The sequence below is a fragment of the Brachyistius frenatus genome, unplaced genomic scaffold, assembly GCF_029030835.1.
Source record: "Brachyistius frenatus isolate BFR_SWC_R1_liver_20210118 unplaced genomic scaffold, ASM2903083v1 Contig_13, whole genome shotgun sequence".
NCBI lineage: Eukaryota > Metazoa > Chordata > Actinopteri > Embiotocidae > Brachyistius > Brachyistius frenatus.
Window position 1 is genome coordinate 4545900 of NW_027210612.1, and position 19874 is coordinate 4565773.

At 38.7% G+C, this 19874-nt stretch overlaps 1 protein-coding gene across 2 annotated transcripts in view; it reads left to right on the forward strand.

Annotated features, from left to right (window-relative positions):
• The window catches only part of rgs7a (regulator of G protein signaling 7a), a 47930-nt gene that overhangs the window by 23736 nt on the left and 4320 nt on the right, over positions 1 to 19874 (forward strand). For both annotated transcript variants that reach the window (XM_069692889.1, XM_069692890.1), the window contains exons 3-14: positions 3228 to 3324; positions 7133 to 7183; positions 13620 to 13726; positions 14690 to 14741; positions 15697 to 15761; positions 16115 to 16191; positions 16430 to 16511; positions 17560 to 17634; positions 17750 to 17848; positions 18140 to 18201; positions 18692 to 18802; positions 18931 to 19056. In XM_069692889.1, the coding sequence (XP_069548990.1) occupies positions 3228 to 3324; positions 7133 to 7183; positions 13620 to 13726; positions 14690 to 14741; positions 15697 to 15761; positions 16115 to 16191; positions 16430 to 16511; positions 17560 to 17634; positions 17750 to 17848; positions 18140 to 18201; positions 18692 to 18802; positions 18931 to 19056 (1004 nt within the window). The remainder of the gene's footprint in view (positions 1 to 3227; positions 3325 to 7132; positions 7184 to 13619; positions 13727 to 14689; positions 14742 to 15696; positions 15762 to 16114; positions 16192 to 16429; positions 16512 to 17559; positions 17635 to 17749; positions 17849 to 18139; positions 18202 to 18691; positions 18803 to 18930; positions 19057 to 19874) is intronic.

Genomic DNA, 19874 nt, shown 5'->3' on the forward strand with positions numbered 1-19874 from the left:
CTGAGTCCTGTGCCATCATTATTCAATGATTCACACTGTGCAGCCAAAACACTCACTCTTATCTGTTAAGAGGCTGCAGAGACGCAGTCAGACAGCTCTGGGTGGGTGGATGGGTGGGGGACAGAGAGAGAACGAGAGACAGCGAGGCGCTCTTGCTCTCTCTCCTTCTCTCTTGTGGGAAATGACTTTCTCTTCCTCACAACATGAAGCCAGAGAGCATCCTGACTTCAAGAGCTTTAGATCCTGAATATTCACGCTGGTGGCATTTTACCATGTGTAGGCGGTGAGGGTTTGCTGAGAGGAGAGAGTGTGTGATGTATCGATCACTGTTGCTGTTGTCCTTATTTGCTCTGTGTCTCACAGTATCAGCTAACTCGCAGAGAAAGATGGAGAGACAAAGACAAATACGGAGGGGTTGGCGTTGTAAGGCACACTTGTTCAAAAGGGAAGCGCTCAACACGATTAAGATTCATTTAGTTTAAATACTACAAATTGAATGATACCATGGAAGACATAAAAGGAGAGTCCATGACTACTGGTAATTTTTTTTGTCTTGTGTGACAATTTTACATGCTACAGCATTGCAAGCCTGAATTATATAATGGTATTATATAAATACAGGAAGGAGGTTTGATTTGATTTTAGCATTGCTGATTTTCTCACTGAGCCTTAGCACACATTTTTATGTTAAAAATACCACCTTCTTAGCTTTAACAGTGTTGTTTGAAGAAAACCAAAGAACAAATCTCTCCCTTTAATATGTAAACTGTTTGGTTCAACATCTTCTGACGTTCAACACCTTTCACTATGTTGTGCTCAATAAAGTCTCCTTTAATTGCACCCTGGAAACCTTTTCCAATTCAAGTGCAAGTCAGTCATTTCCCAGAATAACTCTAAAACAAAATAATGAAACGATAGCAGCAGAGTCTCTTATTTGAAACAGATATGTGTTGTTGCTGCAGTGGATTTTAGTTCAATGTGACTCCTGCTGGTGAAGACATTGGTATGTCTTTGGTGTGACATTGGTTTTTGCTGGGGTTTAGCATTTCAGACATCATTTACATGTACACAGGAATAAGAAGCAGATATTCAAGAAAGATCGCCAGAAGCAGTTATGACAGATTCCTTAACTAAGATTATTTATACGTGTGAGAAATTTGAGCTGTTTCCAAACTGCAGGTGATGATTCACATGGGTAAATGACCAAGGAAACCTCATGCAACTACATCTGTGGGAGAAAGAGATCAAACAGAACAGACTGAAATCATCTGAAAATGCGTATTTTTGACATCAATTCTGGGCTTTTTTCTTTTTATTTCTCCCTTTTTTGTTTTTTTCCTGGATGGTCTGAGCTCTTTCGCAACAGCATTTGTCTGTGCTTCATCATTGTCAATTAGGTTCCAATCACTAACTGGGATGATTTTAAGCTTTAGGGTATTTGACTAGCAGCAAGCTTTTATTATAACACTATACTCCAGTCCTGGCTCATGAACTGCCAAACCAGAGCGGTTTTAGACATTTACATATCAAACCCAGCTTGTTCATAATCAAAACTATTCCTTTCTCACCAATATGGCCAAGAAATTCATTTTCACCAACACAAAACCCTCATTTGTATGAAATGGAATTGGCTGCATTCAGATTGCGTTGCCTTTCCTAGATGAGCTGCACTGATAAATCGCGTGTGTGTGTCATATAAAAAGATGGAGAGGGAACAAAATTGAAGGGGATGTTGCATGAAGTCCGACCTGTGAAAGCAACATAACACTTCAGTGCAGTGCACAGTCACCATCACAACATCCAGATACCACACAGCAGTTTACATTTTGTTATATTTTAGGTGTAATACAATAAAAAAAGAAACTTTTCCGGTTTGATCTTCGGCTAGTTGGATCTCTCTTGGGGACCTTGCTATTTTCTCTTCACTTTTGCGGCACATTTTTGGGGGAAACAATAACATCAATTTCCAGTAAAATTTTGTCACCTACATTTACTGTTTGAAACCAATAAAAAAGGGCAACTTTTTATTGCAGCAGGAGCGCTGGATATTAGGTGGAAGGTGTCGTTCCTACCTGGAAAAAAAGAATAATCTCCTCACTTCGCAATGAGTCAGAAAATGCATTTTTGCCTATTATTGCTTTTCGACACTGCAATGTTTAGAATAGATTTTAAGAGTTTATTGGGGAAAAAAACAACATTTAATTGATTATAAAATTTGCAAGGTCAAACCCAAGCTAGGAAAGCAGCATACATTCCTGTTTTCTGTGCTACCGCTGGCAAGCAGAAATGTTAGAAATATTTCAATTTTCTCAGTAATGCTGCCATCATACCGCTGTTAAAATGGACAAACCCTGAAAGAATCACATGTACCATCCTCAGCGAATGCCTCTTCGTACAGAAAAGTGGGGGGATATAATGTGGAACATTATTTGTGTTTTTTTTTCTAATGTGTGCCTGTTTGTGTAGAACATATCAGTGTGTTGCCAGGCTGTTGAACTCTATGCATATATTTTTACTCTGAGGGGAGGGAGCTTGGCATCCGCTTCCGACTGACGTTTCAGGGCTCTGCTCTACTCTCTGCTTTGCTCCCTTCTGTGTGTTCTTGGAAACATGGTTGCCTTGTGTTGTCCTGCCAGGCCCTTGAGACAAGTCCCAGTACATTTCTGTCCCAGGCATGTGTGCAAATGTTTGTGTGTTTGCATGTGTGCCTGTTCGCCTGTTTATGTCATTTCTTTGTGCAGCCTGTGGTTCAAATTTTTAACTCAGTCAATGTTGAACACGAAACATTTGTGTCTGAAATGTCTTTTTTAGTAACATTATTACATTTTGCCGTCTGTTCGGCAAAGATTTTGATTTGATGCTGTTTCGGGACACGAACATAGCTACAGTGATGGATAATAACAAGAAACTTAATTGCTGAACTTCCCGAATTCAATAGCTGTTAGGTAATTCAATAGGTGCAGTTTACTGGTGGCTTTTTGTGACAAGTAACACAAATTAGAGAGATTTTGTGCAGAAATCTGAGCTGTGATTGTTAGTCACCAACTTCCTTGCCTCACACTGTCCCTCAGAGACACGGATGAACCACACAGGAGCCTGTTTGTATCTGTTTACCGGTTTTTGTCTCGCTTACACACAACTTAAGGCAAGTTCATGGAAAGTGTTCCTTCTCTTATTGTCTCTCTCTCTCCTCCCTCATTCTCTTTCACTGTCCCTGTGTTGTCCAGATGGAGGAAGTAATAGCGCGCATGCAGGATGAGAAAAATGGCATTCCCATCCGGACAGTGAAAAGTTTTCTAACCAAGATCCCAAGTGTCTTTTCAGGTAAGGCTTTTATCTCTCCCTTCCCTTCCTTTTTCTTCTACAGCAAAAGAGATCCCAAATGGCCATCAGACAAACGGGAACACTGCTGACAGTTTGGTTGCCAAGAGCGATTGCCATTCAGACAACTTTTTACCGTTTTGAATGGGGGCCCCCAAAATGGCAAAAATCTTTCCAAAAGGCAATTTGACGAATAGCCATTTACCAAATGGGAACTTTTCATACTTCACTTTCCTAACGACAACAAAATGGGAATGTAACTAAGACTTGATGTGTTAAATGGGAACCTTCCAAACACTTGAACTGTTCCCTTTTCATGACAGTTGGAAAAAAAAACCCTGCTATTCTGGATATAGTGTAGTTCAAGAGCATCAACTGGGGAAGGTGTATCCAAATGGCACTTTTTTCAATTGTTTTTAGTTTCTTAGGCAATGCTCAAATGGGCCAAAAGTTAGACTGAACAGCCTATTTCTGCCCACAGCAAACAAAGCAATGGCTCCATAGACCTTTTGGGGAGCTAACATTTTTTAGGAGTGTCCGTTGGATGTGGAACAAGTACAGCAGCCTTTATTGTGGGACATGTATCTATTACATACAAATATGTCAACTATTTGACAACTGGGAAACCTGGTCATTCTGCTCCAAGGTCTTCAGATTTTAGTCATTAAGAAATGCTTATAAAAGTTGACAATTGAAACTTTTCTGCCATTTGAATTTCCATTTGAGAACATTTCTGCTACTCAAGTTGACAAATGGGAAGCATGGGTTGCCCATTCTAAATATTTACAAATGGAAGATATTAGGGAATGACTCAAATCTGCCATTCATAAAACCTTTTGAATGCGGTGTCCATTTCGATTCGTTAACTTTCCTTCCCGACTCATCCACTAAATACGTGACCACCACATATTCCATTCTGTTCTTTCCAAACAAAACACTGAACTATTGTGAGAGTTGTCTACTTAGCATTTCACACCAGCAGCGCCGAATGTCAAGGGGATAATATTGGATTTTTGAGCTGTGCAACCTAATAGATTCTATGCAGGAGTGATACTGCTTTGGAGAGATGAGTTCAGTTAAACAGCACATTCAAAAGCTAAGAAGAGTGAACCCATCATTTCTGCTTTATGCAAAGATAATAAACAATGCAATAATTACTGAAATATAAACTTAATATTAGATTTACGGTATCACATTAAAATCCTGATAATTATTGTCTAAATAATCTCTTCTGTATAGAGTCAAAATCCTGATGAAATATCAAAGACTTATGAAGTCTACTGATAATTTAAAAACCCTTAATAGAATTGTCAGTATTTCCTATAAGTACTTTTTCCTGCAGAAACTGGGCACAAACCCCTTTTTTGCATAGTTTTGCCTCAGGCCATCCGCAATGCCAGAACCACCACTGGTCACCATCACTTGATCTGTTAGTGACATTTGACAGTGACATGGCTATTTTGTCATGGGTGGGCAGGATCGGGTACAGATAGAAAAACGGTTGGCAGTGAGGACCAACACATGAACACAAACACAGATATATTTAAATAGCTAATTTAAGCTTTAGTGACGTTAGTGAAACAAATGAACGACAAATCATTCGGGCATAAAAAAAAGGGGGCTGAAGCATGGTTCTTTTTTTTTTTTTTTTTTTTTTTTTTTTTACCTTTTTTGATGCCAAGTCTGCCACACAGTGTGTGTTAGAAACAAGGGAGGGCTGTATTGATCATTCTGGCCAGTCGACATCAGCTCAGATTCATGTCCGTATTGTCTTTTTGACAGTTATTATGCAAAGAGAGCAGCTAGCAAACTGCAACACTGGTTACTTCTGCAGGAGCTTAACATATCTTTTATGTGTAGCTGCTGTTGCTCTGCGTCTACAGTACATACTTTTAAATAACTCCAGTACTATACATATACTGAATCCACGTTTAAAACTATATTATAATCAAAATAATAGCATCATTTTTGTCAAGGGCAGTTTTTATCGATCATTGTGGAACAAAAGTCATGTCAGTGTGAAATGTTTTCAAGTGGATAATATTTTCACTCATAGTGTATGTGTTTTCTGGTATTCCGGGTTAGGTTATGTTTCCTTTAAGCGAGTAACAGAACTATAGCTTAGAAACAGCTCGTCTGCTGTTCTCTGTAGATGCTCAAACAAATGTCACACATGGTAGAGATTAGGGAATATATATATATTTACTGTTCTATTACAGGACATACCATTTTCAGTTTATTTTAAAATTCTTTTTTTTTGTATGCATAATTATAGCCTTTTTCTGATTTTAAAATTTTTGTATGCAGCATACTTGTCTTCAGCTCATATGGTCCTAATATAACTCACAGCTACTTTAATTCATCTCATACTTTTATTCCTACACCAATATCTATTAACTTTGTTAAAGCATTGATTATCAGTGCATGTTTTACATCATTGCCCGTTGCTGTATCCTGTTGCTATGTGCAACAGTAGCTATCCAATATTTGTCATCAAGGGGATTTTGAACAGTCGATGCTATTGTTTACCATTCTGTTTACATTATTGTTACATTCTAATGCGCACGCACACACACACACACACACACACACACACACACACACACACACACACACACACACACACACACACACACACACACACACACACACACACACACACTAGCACACAAGTGCTTAGGGCCCAATCTATGGCCAGGATATTAATCAATTTGGGGAGCAGCCTTGTTAGAGGATTACCTTACACATCTCATTTAAGCTCTGTTTTAGAAAGTGGGTCAACTTTGATAGTGTGAAGACGGGTTTGTATTAATGCTATTAATCCATAGAAATCTCATCGGGTTATGGGGGTGCTAAAAAAGCACAGGGGTGCAATGAAAGGGAAACCGAGAGACAAAATGCAGACCGATAGAAAGGTAGCTCGATGGTCAGAGAGACAGCCACGGGGCTTTACTGTCTCCCTGTATGAATTCCCTCACGTCTTTATTTCACACCTTTATTCTTCCTTCTGTAGCGTTCTTCTCCTCAACACACCTTTACCTGTCAGCATGACAGACAGTAATAATAACTTGGAAATCATATATTTAGCCAAATTGTCATAGTCACATGTTGTGCTGTGGTGTGAAAATGCCTGGGGGTCACAGCGTGCTGTTGAATTTCTCTGAGATGAGGAAATTACTCGGTTGCATTCTAAGATGGAGATGATGCAAAATGATGTCCGTCCTATCGAAAGTCTGATGTTCATTCTATCAAAATGTAAAAGTGATGCGCAAGTCATCTTTAGACTTGATGATTTCGTCAGCTGTTTAAAAAAAACTGATACAAGTGGAGTGACTTATCTTTTGCTCATGCAGGTTTATATGTATGCTTCTCTCCTCTCTACTCAGCCCCTCTCTTGAACCCATATTCTGACCTGTTCACATTTAAGGTTTTTTTGTGTGTGATAGTTTACAGTGTACGATGTAATGAACTGATTAATCAAATGCTTTGAGTCAGTCAAATTGTGTTCATACGGCTCACAACGCCTGCTTCATTATGCCACCAGTCATTTACATTAATGGACTTCAGCCAAAGAGAGCTGGCTCGCAGAGGGTGTCAGAAAAGAATATTTGGTAATGGATAGCCTATTATCCACCTACATGGTGCAAGGTGAGAGGAATCGGTATGCACTGTGATGATGGGGGGAGGAGGGGGGGTTAGGGGTATCATTGTTTTCCCTTCCATTTGCATCTAAATGCAAAAATGTGTTTCAGCACACTGACAACATTAAATATGCCAGGAATTCATACTCATGTGCTTTCTTTTCTTTCAGGGTCTGAAATTGTACAGTGGATGATCAAGAACCTGGACATTGAAGATCAAGGTAAAAGCTGAATACTGATATACTCAATACTGATCCAGATCAGGGGTCAACCTGTAGCTCAGGCAGCTCGCAAGCCTTTTCTCAGTAGCTCGCCAAAGGTGCGAACAATATATATCTCTAAATTTAATAACACAAAGTCACTTGGTAAATCGATCCAATAAAATTCAGACATCCTGCTGCGTTGTGACACAAAGCGATTCAGCTTTCAGCCAATCACGTGAATGTTTCTGAGCTGCTGTCAAGTTTGGTTACCCCAAGAGTGAGCTTCATCAATTTAAAATGTTAAGAAATGCATATAGAAAAAAAAAATCATGCACATACCTTAAGCTGTTGTGATGAAAGAAAAATGTGTCTGAAGAGTATCATTTATCGTTTTTCACTTAAAAGAAGCTTTTTGAGCTGGTTTGGGTGGAGCTAAGCTGTGTGAATAAATCTACATCTAGACGTTCTAAAAACAACGGGAGTGTGTTTGTAGTGTGTCCACTGTTTTGGCCCTTTTAACTGCAGGGTCAACAAGTAGATTGGTGGCAGTGGAAATGACTCCGCTCACGTTGTCAATTTTCATTTAATTTGCGCTCGAAAATCTGATAATAGCGAACTTGTGAAATACTTTCTAATGGTGCTACTTTACCAAAATGTAAACAAATATCAGCTAAAAAACACATAGCTCAACTTGTAGCTTAGAATGACTCCATGGCACCAACACACCAGTTTGTTTTCCCAAACATCCTCCAGTGTGAACGGTGAAAGAGGCATCTCCTCTTAATTAGTTCTTTATACTCTATGTGATGGTTGCTGGTGGTTCCCAGGGTTAAAAGAGAAGTGAAGATCAGATATTGCACAAATTTAATTTAGATGTTTTCACTAGTCTGCATTCAAAGAAAGAGAAACACCTACAGGCCTTTGTGGAACCTATATGTACAATTATGTCACGACATGCAAAAGTTCACAGCTTTGCATTTTTTTTCTTTGATCTTTTTGTGTCTTTCAGCTACACTGCAGCAATTGTTTTACTTTATTCTTCTTCTACTTCTTTTTCATCTTCATTCTTGCTTTATTTATTCTTACTTACTAATCCAGTGTGACAACCTAAAACTAGATTTTCTTAAGGGAGTTGTCAAATCATTATTTAAGCCCCTAATTGCAATTCAAATGATTCAAAATCAGGCAGGGTGAAGTGTGACAAATATGGAAAGTTAAAACCAAGTGCTTGTGTGCATTAGAAATGGTGATAAAGAAGTTGAGCCAACAATCAGTTTCTGGTGTGTGTGTGTGTGTGTGTGTGTGTGTGTGTGTGTGTGTGTGTGTGTGTGTGTGTGTGTGTGTGTGTGTGTGTGTGTGTGTGTGTGTGTGTGTGTGTGTGTGTGTGTGTGTGTGTGTGTGTGTGTGTGTGTGTGTGTACTGTGGGTGTGTTTACATGGTGTTTATGGGTGTGGATGTACATTTCATTCTGCTCTGCTGGGTGCCTCAGTATTGTACAATCAGCTCATAAATGTGACTAATCGACTCATAATTCCTTTGTGTGTTGTGTCATTTGTATGCAAGGAGCTACCTGTCTCTGTCTGTGTTCGTCAGCTGTGCATGTTGATATCGTCACAGTTTTTATGCATGTACTTGTTTGTGGGGGCGGAAGTGCTGACGTTGTATGGAGCATATTTGTGTGTGTGTGTGTGTGTGTGTGTGTGTGTGTGTGTGTGTGTGTGTGTGTGTGTGTGTGTGTGTGTGTGTGTGTGTGTGTGTGTGTGTGTGTGTGTGTGTGTGTGTGTGTGTGTGTGTTTTAAAGGGCGCCAGGAAGCTGTTAAACCACCTGCAATATCTGAGATCCATTTACTGATCCAAGTAGACAAGACTGTCCATGTGCTATCATCTTTGGTTTCCGTTTATTTCCTCTCCTTCATGCCAAGAAAAAAGTGTCTGACGTGTAAAGGACATTATGCTTTTCCTCATGCCTGAGACAGCATTATGATTAATTATGTATCTATATTATGGGCATCTGTAATATGCCCCCTCCCCCCCAAAAAAAATACAACTAGAACAAAAAGCTTGTCAAATAAGGTCTGCTTCATGTAATAAACTCAGCCAGAATGCTAATTTATTTTGCATTGTTACTGAAGTATGTATTTTATAATATTAATTTCACTACATCCAGCAAATTTACATTGATAATGTTCACCTGCAGCACTGAAAATGCTTTCATAAGGTTTATATTAATAACAATGGTCTAAAACTGCATATCAGTGAACAGACTGAAAGCATGTGTCAACAAACAGATGTTTGTCCCTAAAGACTTAAAAAAAAAAAAAAAAAATCTGTCAATTGTTTTGCTGCACAGACACAAAACATGCTGTCAGTTGCCCTGCAGTGGTAAACAGTGTGTTCAGTGAAACTAAGTGACTTTAGGACTGAGCAGCTCCTGGTGGGGCTGACAAACACAGCAAAGTGAAATGCAATTAATGTGTCTCAGCACAATAGAAACAAGTTTATTATGTAAAGGCAGATACGTTTATATCAAAGTTGACTTGGGGTAGAGAGGTTGGTTTTTTTGCTAAATGCATGCCACAGATAATATACTGACACAGCCCAGATGAACTCATTATCGTCCTATTTGTCAATGTGTTGTTATTCTATTGTCATTTATCTCTGCATTTGATTTGCTAACAAACATTCCGGCATCAAAAGTCCTCCTCCACAGTTTTAGATGGGTTTTTTTGTCTGACATCTAACGTCAGTGTTCTTTTATCAGTCTCCTTCATAGCCTGGTTGCACATGGTACCGTATCGTGTGAATCCATTCTGTCTTCCTCCTTAACTAAAAACCTGTGGGGAAGAAAGCACTTGTTTACTTTACTTAAAGGCTCCATTACAAGCCCTCAAAAAAATGTACTAAAGTATAGAAGTATTGTCAGCAAAATCTACTTGAAGTAAAAGCACCTCTTTGTAGAAAAGGCTCACAATAGAAATCTGAGGAGTTGTGAGAGGAAAAATAACAATGTTTTTAGCCACAAATTTGTATCTCTTTTTCTTTAATCTTTGCTTTTGTATGAAATATTGGATAATTTCATCTGTTTGGGCCTCAGACCATTATCTAACCATCTAAGAACCTGTGCTGTGTACTTGCTTACTTTCCTCCACAGATTTAAACAGTATTACTTTTTCACCTCAACATCGCCAAACAGCTCACAGTGCAAACAACACACTCATCAAAATACAAATACAGAATCTGGCTCCTTGTCTTTAGATGAAGCTCAGCTGGAAGAATACTCCCACACTCAACTTGGCAGGGCTCCAAACTGCTGGGTTTTTGGCACAGAGCTGGTAATATGATGAAATCAAAGGGTGTTTTCCCCCTGGACTCCATGCCCAGCCTTTCCTCACAACTTGACTCATTGCAGTCCAATGTTTTGTCAGCTATAAAGCTTATGTTATGTTATGTTAAATGGAGGCCAGGAGTTCCCATGCTACCAGGAATTGATCTTTATAGACTCTTAGTAGTACAATAACAAAAACAATCGTGGTTAATCTTTTGTTTATCCCCTGATAAACCCAACATCACATTAGTCTGATAAAGTATTTTTTTTTTATTGATTCTTTTGCGCCAATCATTCTGTACACTTTCTATACAGAATACTGAATTAGCCCTTGCTGCCACACAAGAGGAAGTAGAACAGGAGACATCACACACTAACAGCACTGTTGCAAATGTCATTCTTCATACTTTAGTGACTTTACCATTATCGGAAATGCATCGTGTTTGAGATAAAAAAAAAAAAATTAAAAAAAAAATGTATGGTTTGAATAGATAGTTGGTTGATTTTTTTTAATTTTTTAATTTTTATTGTAAATGTCTTGAATTCTTCTGCATTTGCCTCTGTGGACAGATGCAGAAGATGTGCACAGGCCTAGTCTGTCCCCGTAAACATAAATTGGCTCTTTCTCCATCCATCCATTATGTATAAGGGTCAAGGGACTCTTTCTCCTTCTGACTGATTAACACACCAAAATATAACCTTTAATAAATACTACAGAGAATAAAGAGGAAGGGATGTGTTTATAAGTAAGCAGGTTTAAATAACTTATGAGTCATAATTTATTAATGAATGGAGCCCAGTCACAGATATGCACACACGCACACACACATGCATACACATAATCATCCTGACCTCTCAAAGCTGTGATAGTCACCTCAGTAGTAAAGGAAAAGCCCATCTATATTTATATCTCTCACACATGCACTTGGTGTATACTGATACAGTATGTATGTGTGTTAAAAGAGTGAGGGCAGAGATGTGCATATTTTGTGCACGCATACAGTAAGCTCCTGCTATAGCATTCATAGCTCTGCCTATTTAGTTTAGTGAAGCATTTCAAACTTTGTATCTCTCAGCTTATTAGTGTATTAAGACAGTTTACTGCTCGCCTCCCCTAGGCTCTACACTAAAGATTAAACAAATAATCAAATGACTTAGAAGAGGCAGACAAGAACACTATTATTTGAAACACTATATAAATGAACTGCATCCTGTAGGCTATTGTTCATACTGAACAAATGTGTCAGTATAAATGGAGAACTGTCAACATAAACGAAACATGAAAGATAGGTCTCGACACCCTGAGGGACTTGCAGGTTGAGAACAGCAGGGAATAACTGGTGGCAGATGAGACACACAGTTGATGATGATTACATGTTTTCATTATCTGATGGTTTTAAATCAGGGACAGTCAACCATGTGCTGTGGAGCTCCAACTAAGCTCAACAACAGGTGATTTGACTGATGAGTTCCACCTCCCCGGCTGAAGGTGTGCTAATCAGCGACACCTCCTGCTGTGCTGTTTGGTGGGAATGGAGACCTGCCTATACCCTTCTGTCAAAGCCGAGTCTAATAAAGCAGCTGCTCCTAATTCAGGTCCCCATGTTCTTTCTGGCCATTTTGACAAGGACGAATTCGTACCTGGGGATGAACGGTGAATGAAGTTGAATTAGCCGGTGGGACATTAAAAGAAGCCGGCTGGCCAAGCACCTGTGATGAGGAACTATTGATTGCAATGTAGTCAGAGATTTTTTTTTTTTTTTTTTTTTTATGAAAAAGTGAGATTCGAAAGCAGCTTTATTTTTTTTTAATGCCTCAAAGTGAATAAAGAGTGCTTGTAAAGAGAGTCGGTTAGAATTTAAATTAAGGAAGGAAGAAGGAGCCTTCTCACTCTGATTCTTAAAGAAAATGTTTGATATTTTGGAAAATATGCTGATTTGTTTGTTTTTTGGTGGAGAGTTAAGATTTTCATATCTGTCTGTCAAGGCTACAACCATCAGCTGAATGGCTTCTAGCATAATGGCAGGGGGAAGCACGAGCTAGGTCTGACAAATGTTAAATTCCCCAGCAGGCACTTGTAAAACTCAGAAATTAACTCAAGATATCACAAATTAACAGAATGTTATGCATATCTTTTTTTTTTTTTACTCTAAAATGAAAAACCCAACAATTTGACATTTTGCAGCAGGTTATGTGTAGGAGGACTGCTTCTGGGCTCTGAGCAACTGACCAGACAACCAGCAGGTTGTTACTGTCCAATAAATCTGACACATGATCCTCATAAAGCAGTGATTTGTCAGTTTTACACTTCAGTTTTTCTGCAGATTATTCAGATGAGCTATAATTTGTTTTTTGTTTTTTTATCTTCAGAGGTGCTGGTGGATTTTCTTTTCATGTGTTTCTGTTTAGTGATAAGCACAGCTAACCGGCTGCTGGGTGTACTCATTTGAGTGTGAAAGAAAGAAAAGGAGCATGTTTTGTCAGACTGTTCTTTTAAACCTGAAAATGGTCAAAATATGTTATAGAATTAAAAGGGCTGATATTTTAGTTTTAAATAAAATAAATATTATAGACAATTATTCAGTGCCTGTAAAAGTATTAGCAAATGAGTATTATGTAGTGAATAAAGATATTGGCATATATACCAGTGTGGTAGCTTTAATTCTGAATTCCAAAAATACAGCACAGATCAATAAACTAGTTCTCACTACATCTCATTCTTTTGGAATTATTTCCTGAACAGATTTTTGAACTAAAAGGTAACTCAGCCAAGGCCAATGGTCCACTCTTCTATGATGTGCAAATATGCAGCCTCAAATATTATATGTGTCTGGATATTTTTCCAAGCAAACTTTAAATGGTAAGGCTGTATTATGGAACGGCTATGCCTCAAAATGACTTGATTTCATTCATGGGGGTAAAAGATTATAGCTCACCCAGCCATTTTTACCAGGTAAAATTGCAGGAAAGGGGCAATATATCCATATAATGCAGTTTTGCGCTTACCGTAATGTGTCTGCAGCTCCTGAGAGGTTGTTTTAGCCTCAAAATGACTATGTGTAGTCAGAAACACTGAACAAACACAAGTGTACCAAGTTGTAAATTGTCCTTTTGTCTGTTTTCTCCCAGTGGAGGCTCTTCACCTAGGAACTCTGATGGCTGCACATGGTTACTTCTTTCCCATCTCAGACCACGTCCTTACTCTCAAAGATGATGGCACTTTCTATAGGTTTCAGGTAAGAATAATACTACAAATGCTCTGATTTTAATTTGCATTCAAGGATTTTATTATGTATACTCTATCATTTCTCTTTCTATGACTCAGTAGACTAGGTCCAATAAAACACAAAGTTGGAAACTTGAATTTGTTGACTGTATTCTTTCCCTTTATCCACATTTTGATTAGGGGCATATTGTGTCAGACAGGTTTTATGTAACTCTTTCAGCCATGGTAGGGCTGTATACATGGGATTGTGCAATCCTTTCTATAACATGATACACCATGTCATCACATGTATCTTAGAGAAAACCACTTAGGTATGAGTTTTAATCTTTAGTCATGTGACATGATGAAACCTTTGCAGGAGAATTCTTTGTGCGTTAAACTGTTCTTTGTTTTTTTTTACAAAGAAAAAAAATAAATTTAATAGATTTGAAACATACTGTATTGACGTTCATATATAAAAAAAAATCTGAAGCTCCTTGCATGCTTTTGAAGATAAATTGGGTGTTGCTGTACTTAATAATTCTCACTGCTTCATGAATAAAGGGGGAAAAAAAGCACATTTCTGAATGTAAATAATGGAATTGACAGTTTAAGTGATTTTCCACCAAGGGAGTTCCCCCAAGTGTACTACACAGAAGAGGAGTAAATCAATGTCTAAGGCTGTTTGTGTTAGTGTCCGGCTTCACTTTGCTTTTTATGTGTAATCGCTTCTCATCTGAAGCCAGTCCATACAACGCTGCTCAAGGAGGGTTGAGATTCATGCCGGTGTCTGCTCTAAGCACTCTCTGAAAGGAGCTTATGAGCCTCAGACATTATGCCAAGCCCATTACACAACAAAATGTTTTATTGTGACAGATGCAGCACTGTGACTGCATGCCCACCTCGCATGGCAGTGCGCTCTTTGACTTGAAACACCATGTGGTTAGTTGTATACTGTCAGTTTTGTTTCTTAACAACCTGTTTTTCCCCACAGACTCCATACTTTTGGCCATCAAACTGCTGGGAACCAGAAAACACAGACTATGGTGAGAGAGCTGCTCTTTTAGCATCAAATACATACTTTGTGCATTTTTGGTGTGTTTTTAAGAGGCTAATGATGGAAACTGTTTGTGTAGTGCATAAACAGTATTTGACCTAGACATGTTATTAATGCTGAAGTTACCATAGGTTCAAAAGATGAAACACAAGTGCTGCAATAATAGTGCCTGGATGGTAGATAGAAACACAACAATCACACTCAGTTCTACTCAAATGCTTGGCCCACAGTTAGAATCAGCTGTAGTGTATGGGCATGCAATAACTCTATCCTCTCTTATTATTTGAATTTCATACAGTCATATTTTCAGTATTTGTCAAACCTCAGTCAACTGTGTCTGCCTCAGTCATAGTCTCTGACTGATGCTTCATAGTTTGTATGCGTGCACCTGTTGTGCACAGTTGGCTGAACATTTTAATGGTTATACAGGGATGAGCTTTTCATTGTTACAGCCAAGCAGAGTGGAGATAAAGCTTCATAATGCCAAAAATGGTTTGGTGAATAGCAGCAGCCTTGCAGGTCTTTCATTTGTTGTTTCAGTTGTAGGGGAGGAAAAGGCTAATGCTCACTGTAGGAATAATCCTGTGAGGTTTCGGGGAAGTTAGAAGGTCTTAAATGTAGCAACTGATTCACGTGAACGATGCCCCTTAATGAAAACAGTCTAATGGTAAAATGAAGCTCCCACATTATGGTCAGTTAACAAAGAGATGAGGGGATGATGATAGTGCAGGAAGACCTCAAAAGTCAGTCGTGCACACACAAGCACACACAATAACAGATCCGAACACACCATGCACAGTATATGACCTTTGAGATTTGCAGGCCTTTTTAAATGTGCAGTTGAGAGGATTAAATGAATAAACACAGGGCCACTTAAAGCTGTTAAAGTGAAGCTGAGATCCTGTTCTCCCTTTACTACCGATCTCTCTGTCTGTGTCTCTCAGCTGTTTACCTCTGCAAAAGAACAATGCAAAATAAAGCACGTCTGGAGCTTGCAGACTATGAAGCGGTAAGTGGAAGAGGTCTTTTGGTGTCAGCATTCCCCTTTTTCACATATCAGTTCTGTTCCTGTGTTGGCACTACTCTCACAGCTTCTCTCCTGTCTTTTTGTTCATCCTGACAATGATAACATTTGTTTTTCTGTGTGTCACTGCATAATTTGTAACTTCTCTCTCACCGAAGCTATTAAATAAGTCACTGGGTTAGTTGTTCTGAGGGATTTTTTTTTCTTTTGTATGTGAGCAGGTATCATTAAACGATGGTATCCAGCCATGCGCTGTACACAGCTTGTACAGCAAACATAACTGGCCCAGATTCCTCAAAAGTCTGTCTTTTCGTGTTTGTTTTTTGTTTTACTTACAGGAGAGCTTAGCAAGGCTACAGAGAGCTTTCGCCAGGAAATGGGAGTTCATTTTTATGCAAGCAGAGGCACAAGCGAAGTAGGTTTCTATAAGAACCACACATGCATTAAATCATTTTGAATGAGTCCTCTTACACCCTCATTATGACATGATTAAACGTAATGGTTTACTACAGCTTTCCTGCAATTACCAGCACACAACATCACAGCACATTGAACTGCACATTGAACATGTGATGGAGCAAATGGGTCATACATGTTTTAGATTAAGCTAGACGCTCTGTCGAACAATTCTGAGCTCTTTTTATTTTATCCAGAGTCGACAAGAAAAGAGACAAAATTGAGAGGAAAATTCTCGACAGTCAGGAAAGAGCATTCTGGGACGTGCACAGACCAGTGGTGAGTGAAATTACTGATAATCACCTCTGCTGTTACTGGTATCATTGCTGATATTGTCAACATAATCTTAACTGTTCCTGTATAAATGAATAATTTTGAAGAAATAATCTCACACTGACCACAATCCGCTTCACCTCCCAAATCAACAGAATTACTGCGTAGATATGGTCGATCATTTATGCTCTGTGGGTTATTCTAATCAATTCCACACATTTCACACGATGTAGGGGAGCTGTGTGACAAAGAAATCATGTTTTGAAAATGTTATGTAACTACAAGCACCTCATAGATTATACAATTCATACTGTATGCGAGCTATACATGCTTCCTGTAACACTTAAGTGGTGAAAAGAGGTGAACATGCTGCGATTCCTCCGTTATGTGTTTGCCTTTGCCGTACACATGAAATGCCCCATCAATAACTGTCACAACACATCAGCTTCAGCGCTGCTCTTTACCTTGTTCCTGCACACTTGCTTAGTATTAGCATTTAGTTTCCCCCTGAGGTTAAAGGGTCTCCTCTGCTGTATTTCTGCGAAAGCCACTGCTCAATGTGTAATTGGAAAATAACAAGTTCAATTTATGCGTCCTTGGAGCAACATAATCAATATTAATTCTAATTTCACAGTGACACAGTCAAGCTACTTAGCTCTGTTCTTCTGGAAGAGACCGAGATTAGACCACTTGTTCAATCAGCCAGTATTTGCACACTAAGACTCAGATTTCCCGCTGGTTTACTTGTTTTGCTAGAATTGGCGCATTCTATGTTTAATTAACCAGCATCTGACACATTGTCCTGGAGACTTCTTAAAATCCCTTCACACCCCAGCAATGCATACTGGATTTGATTAACAAACGCACACTGTATAGTTGTGGAAAAATTGCACCGTCACTCATTGTGGCATCATCCTATTGTATAATATAGAGTGTGGTGTTGGAGCATAGTCTATCTAAAGAGTATGATAATGATGAGCATCATCAGTTAAAGTCGTAAACACATGATGAAAATCCTCACAGTTTTCTGTTATTCCCTTCACTCTCCTCACAGCCTGGATGTGTGAATACAACAGAAGTTGACATAAAGAAATCCTCCAGAATGAAAAATCCTCACAAAACTAGAAAGGTACAGTCCTCCTCTGCACTGTTACTGGCTTATTGTTCCTCATTGTGCTTGTCTGCAGCTATAAGTCTACTACTACTACTCGTATAACTCTTCTATTTTTGCGTTTTTTTTGTAGTCTGTGTATGGGCTGCAGAATGATATCCGTACCCACAGCCCGACCCACACTCCCGCTCCAGAGGCCAAGCAGCCTACAGAAGAAGAACTGCAGGAACAGGTTAGACTAGTCTAACTAGTCACTAGTATAAAAGACATGATCTTTAACAATCTGAAGTCAATGCTAGCACCTATTGATACACCATTTTTTGTATGCAATTAGTTGTATTGACTCTACTTTTAATTTAAAAAAAGTATGATTCATACATAATCAAACACAATATAGTACAGACTATATACTATAAGCACACAAAGTAAAATAATACAAAATAGCATGCAGTGGGTGTATAAACAATTTGTTTTGAGTTTGTCTAGACTACTGAATGCTAATTGTTCCCTGCTGTGGTTTCAGATCACCTTTTGGCAATTGCAATTAGACAGGCATCGACTGAAAATGTCCAAAGTGGCAGAGAGGTGAGCAATGTCCTTTGTGTCTTTATTCAGTTTAGCCATCGATCTGTTTATTGAGCCTTTAAACAGCCTAGCATGGCGTGGAATTAGGAACTCCAATGACTTTGAGGAGTGTTTGGACCCGGACAATGCCTTTAGTCGTAGTCAGCGTTGACCATGTCAGATACTGGATGTCACACAAAGTGTCAATTTGTTATTTCTTTTACTGAAAAGAGACGTACGGTCAGCACTGAGTTCTCCATCTTATTGTGTCCAAATCCCTCTTGTCAGACCCTCTTACAGTACCTTTCATTTCCATTTGATATATTGACTCTCAATAGGACTTCACCTCTCCTTTTGTGTGTTAGGACATACAAATATACAACCCCTTCATAATCACTTACAGAAAGGCGTAGAGCATCATTTCACCAGATGGGATAACCAGGTTTGTGATACAGCAGTGATACAGACTAATGTATTTCATGTGCTGTCTGTTGCGTTGCCTCAAAAACAGTTTGCTGGCCTACACGGAGCAGTACATTGAATACGACCCTTTCCTCACGCCTTCAGACCCATCCAACCCCTGGATCTCAGATGACACCACGCTCTGGGAGCTCGAAGCTAGGTGGGTATATGTCACCACAGAAAGACGAATCCAGATATTCAGATGGATACATAGTGAAGTTAATATATTTTTTTTATAGCTGATAGAGTGCTTTGTGGCACACATACTTGATCTGTGTTGTCCTCCAGTAAGGAGCCGGGCCAGCAGAGGGTAAAGAGGTGGGCTTTTGGCATCGACGAGGTTCTCAAAGATCCTGTGGGGAGGGAGCAGTTCCTCAAGTTCCTGGAGTCTGAATTCAGCTCAGAGAATCTGAGGTACAGGATGAAACACTCTTCATGCGCACTGACACACGCAAGCCTATGTCTATAAGTTTTGACTGAAATATCAACATAAATGTGAAAAATAATCACATGCATCATGAGTTTTTTTCTCAGCTGATTGTAATTGAAACTATGGGACTTTTCTGCTGCTGTGTTCCCTCCACCGTGATGTCAACAAACCATCATAAACAACGATCCATAACTTAAATAGAATTGTCATGTTAAGTTAATAAGTGCATTTAAAGACCTATAAAGGTAGAGGGAGTACTTAATCCTTTAACTAGATAAAAAAAATAAAAATAGTTACACTAGTATAAAAATGCTCAGTTTTTAAAAAAATAAAAGTCTTGCATTCATAATACAGAAGTATTATAAGCAGAATCTATTTAAAATATATCAGATGCAAAAGTACTCACTGAGAGTATCAGGATATTGTCTTTAGTATTTTATTCTTGTCTTTGGCCCATTAACATGTGAGCAGCATTTTAATTTTGAAGTTGGTCAAGATAAATGTAATTTAACTACATTATGAATATGTAACAGAGTTTAATCTGAAACCATTCATCGTATTTTATATGATGATCCTACATTTAATATGTAATTTATTAGTCTTCAAAGCAACCAGGAAGAACAGCGAGGTAAAAAGAAAATTTGCCTCTGCAGTGTAGTGTAGTAAAAGAATAAAGTGTGCCATGAAATAACCTGTGTTGTGACTTGGCGCTATATAAATAAAACTGAATTGAATTAGTAGCATAAAATGGAAATATTCAGGTAGTACCTCAAAATGTACTTAGTTACTTTCTACCACAGCA